The sequence below is a fragment of the Chelonia mydas genome, chromosome 1, assembly GCF_015237465.2.
Source record: "Chelonia mydas isolate rCheMyd1 chromosome 1, rCheMyd1.pri.v2, whole genome shotgun sequence".
NCBI lineage: Eukaryota > Metazoa > Chordata > Testudines > Cheloniidae > Chelonia > Chelonia mydas.
In genome coordinates this window covers 2,046,318-2,053,218 of record NC_057849.1, presented here as the reverse complement: position 1 = coordinate 2,053,218, position 6,901 = coordinate 2,046,318, and the positions used below count along the sequence as shown (strand labels likewise).

Below are 6,901 nucleotides of genomic sequence, written 5' to 3'. Positions count from 1 at the left end.
CTTCTTTCAGGTTTTCTTTAGCAAGGGCTAAAGAGGTTTGGAGGGTGTTTTGAAGGTTGCTTACAAAGTCCAGAATATTAGTTCCTTGAGAAGGCGTAAACCCCTGCCACTGCTGCTTCACCATCTGTAATGGCCCCTTAACCTGGTGTGGATTTCACCCTCAGCAAGTTTGCAGATGACACTAAACTGGGAGGAGAGGCAGATTCGCTGGAGGGTAGAGATAGGATACAGAAGGACCTAGACAAATTAGGGGATTGGGCCAAAAGAAATCTGATGAGGTTCAACAAGGACAAGTGCAGAGTCCTGCACTTAGGACGGAAGAATCCCATGCACCGCTACAGACTAGGGACCAAATGGCTAGGCAGCAGTTCTGCAGAAAAGGACCTAGGGGTTACAGTGGACGAGAAGCTGGATATGAGTCAAAAGTGTGCCCCTTTGGCAAGAAGGCCAATGGCATTTTGAGATGTATAAGTAGGGGCATTGCCAGCAGATTGAGGGATGTGATTGTTCCCCTCTATTTGACATTGGTGAGGCCTCATCTGGAGTACTGTGTCCAGTTTTGGGCCCCACACTACAAGAAGGATTTGGAAAAAAATGGAAAGAGTCCAGCAGAGGGCAACAAAAATGATTAGGGGACTGGAACACATGACTTATGAGGAGAGGCTGAGGGAACTGGGATTGTTTAGTCTACGGAAGAGAGGAATGAGGGGGGATTTAATAGCTGCTTTTAACTACCTGAAAGGGGGTTCCAAGGAGGATGGACCTAGGCTGTTCTCAGTGGTAGCAGTTGACAGAACAAGGAGTAATGGTCTCATGTTGCAGTGGGGGAGGTTTAGGTTGGATATAAGGAAAAACTTTTTCACTGGGAGGGTGGTGAAACACTGGAATGGGTTACCTAGGGAGGTGGTGGAATCTCCTTCCTTAGAAGTTTTTAAGGTCAGGCTTGACAAAGCCCTGGCTGGGATGATTTGATTGGGGATTGGTCCTGCTTTGAGCAGGGGGTTGTACTAGATGACCTCCTGAGGTCCCTTCCAACCCTGATATTCTATGATTCTATGATCACACTGATCTCTGATCTCCTAACAACAGCGCCATGTGTCTGCAGATACTGTTCTTTTCTCCCCTCAGGCATCTTTCTGCAGATCAGTCTGTGTGCTATCGACCCAGATCTCCTGGGCATTTACAGTCTATCAAACTCTAGGGAGGCTAAGGCATTATCTCTGTTTTTCTTAATAATCAACTCTAATATTAAATATACACAAAAACACAGAGCACAGAGCCTGAGTGTTTTCATCTCCTTTTAGGAAGGTCCCTTAATTACCCTTTACTCCTAAAGGTGGATGTAGAACACAGAAGTGCAGACAGGCTGGTCTCCAGCCTATTCCCATTCAGATGATCGATTCACCACTAGAGGCTGAACAAACCCCACTGGGATCGCACAGAGCTCTATTACAAATGGTGCACCCCCTGTGTCGGCTATTGGCGTCGGATGTTGCTGAAGAAGCTGATGGGAGAGAGGTGTGGGACATGGCGACCTCATGGTGATTCCCAGGGAAGATGCTTCCATCCCAGAATTCACAGGTACCCATCTCTCGTTGAGAAACTCACCTGCTCGACAAACTCAGTGCAACCTGGGTGTGATGGAATAGAGAATAGGTCTCTGTGGTCCTTTCCACTCTGCACGGCCATTAAGCATCCCAGGGCCCTTGCCACTGGTGATGAGTTTGCTTCAGTATCACTGGTCAAAACATCTCTCTCTTTTCTCTGAGTCCCTGTTGACCCTGGCTTATGGCCTCTCACCCCAAGATGACTGCATTTCAGTTGCACAGTAGCTATTTCAGGATGAAATGGGTTCATAGATGAACAACACAAGGCCAAATTCGGAGGCTGTGGCCCAGTTTGCTCAGGACCCAGTAAGGCCAAACTCCCCTTTGAGTATGAACTGAGTAAAGATGTCAGGAACCAACTGTGTGTGAAAGAGCAGAGACTGTCACCTCCTTGTCTTGCATTTCCGGGCTCTGTCTGATAACGCAGGGGCACTTGCCTGACTTTTATCTGCTGGAAAGCATGGAGGTGGAAGGGCTCCTCACTGGAATAATTATAAGAATGTTTCAACATGGGTGAGACATCTTATCTCCTAGCTTCATTTGAGAAGTCAGCTGAAATGTTATGCATGAAACATTCTAACAACAGATGAGCCAGAAGCAGACACACAGCATGGGAAATTTCAATCCAAATGGTTAAAGTTTTGCAAACTTATAAGCAACTGAAAATGAGGTCTTCTTACTGAATGTATCAGAGACCCCGAACAAAAAGCGGTGCCCCCATCGCGACATACAATGGCCAATCCATTTCTGAATCCCATTTGGCTAAGCACGTTCCTTCAAGTGATTAGGGGAGGTTTTGGAACAAATTGATAAACTTAACTGTCAAGGTTCCTCCTCCACTCTGAACTCTAGGGTACAGATGTGGGGACCTGCATGAAAACCTCCTAAGCTTACTTTCACCAGCTTAGGTTAAAACTTCCCCAAGGTGCAAATTAATTTTATCCTTTGTCCCTGGTTCTCCACTGCCACCACCAAACTCTAACTGGGTTTACTGGGAAACATAGTTTGGACATGTCTTTCCCCCAAAATCCTCCCAACCCTTGCACCCCACTTCCTGGGGAAGGTCTGGTAAAAATCCTCACCAATTTGCATAGGTGACCACAGACCCAACCCTTGGATCTGAGAACAATGAAAAAACATTCAGTTTTCTTACAAGAAGACTTTTAATAGAAGTAAAGGAATCACCTCTGTAAAATCAGGATGGTAGATACCTTACAGGGTAATTAGATTCAAAACATAGAGAATCCCTCTAGGCAAAACCTTAAGTTACAAAAAAGACACACAGACAGGAATAGTCATTCTATACAGCACAGTTCTTTTCTCAGCCATTTAAAGAAATCATAATCTAACACATACCTAGCTAGATTACTTACTAAAGTTCTAAGACTCCATTCCTGGTCTATCCCCGGCAAAAGCAGGATACAGACAGACACAGACCCTTTGTTTCTCTCCCTCCTCCCAGCTTTTGAAAGTATCTTGTCTCCTCATTGGTCATTTTGGTCAGGTGTCAGCGAGGTTACCTTTAGCTTCTTAACCCTTTACAGGTGAGAGGATTTTTCCTCTGGCCAGGAGGGATTTTAAAGGGGTTTACCCTTCCCTTTATATTTATGACAGTAACAGTAATAAGTTACCAGCACCAAATGGTATTCACCCAAGAGATCTGAAGGACCTCAGGAACCAGTTCTATATTAATGCACAGAGACTGTCACATCCTCTTCTTGAATTTCAAGGCTATGGCTGTTAACAGAAGGATTGCTATCTGACTTTTATCTCCTCTAAGGCATGGAGGTGCTAAAGCTCTTAACTGGAATAATTATAAAAGAATTTCAACATGAACAAGAAATCTTCTGTCCTTAGCTTCATTTGAAAAGTTGAACAAACCCTTTGCCTGAAACTTTCAAAAAAACAATTCACACCGAAGCAGACACCCAAGGTGGGAAATTCCAGTCCAGATGTTTAAAGTTTTGTCGAACTTATAAGAAACTGAAAATGAGGTCTTCTAATTGAAGTAGTCAGATAAACTTAATTAATGGTGGTGCCACCTATAAAGGCCAATCCATTTGTGAATCCCAATCAGTTAAGATCTTTCCTCCAATAATGACTGTGGCGAGGAGTGCCACAAGCCAAACATCACGGAATCACAGAATCATAGAAGATTAAGGTTGGAAGAGACCTCAGGAGGTCATCTAGTCCAATCCCTTGCTCAAAGCAGAACCAACCCCAACTAAATCATCCCAGTCAGGGCTTTGTCAAGTCAGCCTAGATTGGGGTGGGGGAGGGTAAGAAGGTGGAGATGATCCAGCAAGTCGATGGGGTTGGAGATGAGGGGAGCGAGCAACAGGGTGGGGCTTTGTGGGAAAAGGCAGAACTGAGCTGGGGCATTGGAGGAAGAGGCGGAGAAGCGAGCAGGGCGTTTAGGGAGATGAGACAGTGGAAGCTGCCTTGTGGAAAGAGGTGGGGGAGGGGGAAGGGCCTTGGGGAATAGACTGGGTAGGGCGTGGTGCCCCAGTGGTTGAGTTAAAAACAATTAGAAAGGTGGCAATCCTATGAGTTGTACACAGACCGATTCCTCAGTTTGTCACACTGACACAGCATGGTAAGGCCAGGAAAGGATTTAATGTCCCTTTGACTGTCCAGTCAGGGATTCAGGGAAGGTGGCCCAGCACCATGTCACCAGCCAACTCTGCATGGAGCTCAATCTCAGAATCAGAGCACATGAAGTGAACTTTAGGTTCCTTTATGAGTAAAGAGATGGAGCAGCCTATCCCTGATCTGTTTGGTCCTCACCCCGTAGATGATGGGGTTTAGCATGGGGGGCATCAAGAGGTACACATTGGCAATGAGAACATGGAAATGCAGGGGCACATTCTGGGCAAATTGGTACATGAGGGAGATGAAGAAACGTGGGATGTAAAAGGCTAAAATGACAAAGAGGTGGGAGCCACAGGTTTCAAAAGTCTTGAGCTGGGTGTCCTTTGTGGGGAGGCTGAAGATGACCCTGAGGATCTGGGTATAGGACACAGCAATAAAAATCCCATCCAGACCCATCACACAGAATATCACAAAGAGGCCATAGTAACTACTGACGTGGGTGTCGGCGCAGGCCAGCTTCACCACGGCTATATGCACACAGTATGGCTGGGGGATGATGTTGGTTGTGCAATACGACCACTGTCTTACCAAGAAGGGATAGGGCAGTACGACCATGACACTACGCAGCACCACGGCCAGGCCAATTTTGGCCACCATCAGATTTGTCAGGACGGTGCAGTGTCTCAGGGGATGGCAGATGGCCACGTAGCGATCCAGAGCCATGGCCACAAAGATCCCAGACTCCATCACAGATGAGATGAGAATGAAGTACATCTGGGTGAGGCAGGCACTGAAATCGATCTCCCTGGAATTGAACCAGAAGATGCTCAGCATTTTGGGCAGGGTGGAAGTGCACAGGACCAGGTCGGTGACGGCCAGCATGCAGAGGAAATAGTACATGGGCGCATGGAGGCTTGGCTCCGTCTTCACAATGAACAGGATGGTGAAGGTCCCCAAGATGGCGATGGTATACATGGTGCAGAAGGGGATGGAGATCCAGACATGGGCTGCCTCCAGGCCAGGAATGCCCAGCAGGATGAAGGTGGATGACCTGGTGAATTCAGTTGTGTTGGAATCTGACATGGAGTCGGGGAATAGGTGTCTCCTGCTTTGACCATGTGTTTCCCTGACTTCCTGTATATGTCCAGAGTGATGGTCGCAGTTCAATTACCTGGATGGAGAGACAATGTTAATGTGAGACAATGCAGGCACTACTGAGCGGTGTTCTCATGGATGAAGCAGATCAGTCGCTCTTCACACACTGAAAGATGACATTTTCATAATTCAGAGAAATGAACTATGAACTAATGACCTTACTAATCTCAATTCCATATTTTATGGTGCTCCCTGTCTCAATAATTGCCACACATTGTGGTGTGGGAAACCTTACTGGGCACCAGGAGGAAATACAAGTGTGGATACTGGTTATCCATCATTGTTCCTTAGGCCTTGGCTACACTGTCAAGTTTTTTCGTGAAAAAGCAGTTTTTGACGAAGAAACAGTGGCTGTGTGTACACTGCAAAGCCACTTTCAACGACGGAACTCCTCAGTTTCAGTGACAGAATATAACCACCTTGACAAGAGGCTTAAGGCTTTTTACGGAAAAGTTTTGTTGATTTTATAGCTGAAATGGGCTCTGGAAGGCGTCCCACATTGCCCATCCTGAGTGCCCTGGTGAACAGTTTCAACTCCTCTCCCCTCCATCGAGGTGAACAGCTTTCGCCTGTCCCCCTCTAAAGTCTCGGAAAATTTGAAATTCCCCTTCCTGTTTGCTGGGTGTGGAGTGCTCACATCACACTTTCCCAAGTGGCCATGGCGGCTCCACGCTTGAGCCACTGTGGATCTGCTGGATCTGCTCAGTATTTGCGGAGGGGAGGCTGTGCCGTCCCAGCTGCGCTCCAGCCGTAGGAATGTCAATACCTACGGGAAGATTTCATGCAGCTTGTGGGAAAAGAGCTGTGATCAGGACACACTGCAGTGCACAGCGAAGGGGAAGGAGCTGAGGCACACGTACCAGAAGGCAAGGGAGGCAAACAGTATCTGTGGTGATGCGCCACAGACCTGCTGTTTTTCTAGGAAGGTGGATGGTATCCTCAACAGTGACCCATTTCCACCACCAAGAGCCCTGTGGGTACATCGGCGGGGGTACTCCTGTCAGCGAAGTTAATCCACCTGTCCGAGAGGTGGTAGCTCGTTCGATGAAGAATTCTTCAGTAGATTTTTTGCTGTATGTACCAGGGTCAGGTTGCTCTAGCTACATCTCTTAGGGGTGAGATTTTTTTTTCTACTGCAAAAAGGAGCAAATGCAATTTTCATTTGCAGTAGCAGAGGCATAGCATGCCAGTCACGGGAGGGGAGAGTAGCCCTTTTCCTGGTGATGGTGAGGCCTCAGCTGGAGTACTGTGTCCAGTTTGGGTCTCCAATATATAGGAGGGATGTAGAGAAACTGGAAAGGATCCAGCGGCAAGTGACGAAGACGATCGACAGGGTGGAATGCAAGCCATATGAGCAAAGGCTGAAGAAACTGGGTATGTTTAGTTTGGAAAAGGGAGGATTTTGGGGGGATATGAGAATGGTCTTGAGTTACTTGAAAGGCTGCCATAAAGAAGATGGAGGAAAGTTGTTCTCTGTTACCACATGGGGCAGGGAAGGGGCAATGGGTTCAAACTACAGTTTAGCAGATTTATATTTAATCTCTGAT

The 6,901-nt window shown here is 46.9% G+C and overlaps 1 protein-coding gene across 1 annotated transcript; it reads right to left on the bottom strand.

The window, feature by feature from the left end:
• Nucleotides 1-4,334: 4,334 nt before the first annotated feature.
• Nucleotides 4,335-5,282, bottom strand: LOC102944785 (olfactory receptor 52R1). Its single transcript, XM_007069922.2, has one exon. It carries the CDS (start codon nucleotides 5,280-5,282, stop codon nucleotides 4,335-4,337), a length of 948 nt encoding a protein of 315 aa, XP_007069984.2.
• Between the last annotated feature and the right edge of the window lie 1,619 nt (nucleotides 5,283-6,901).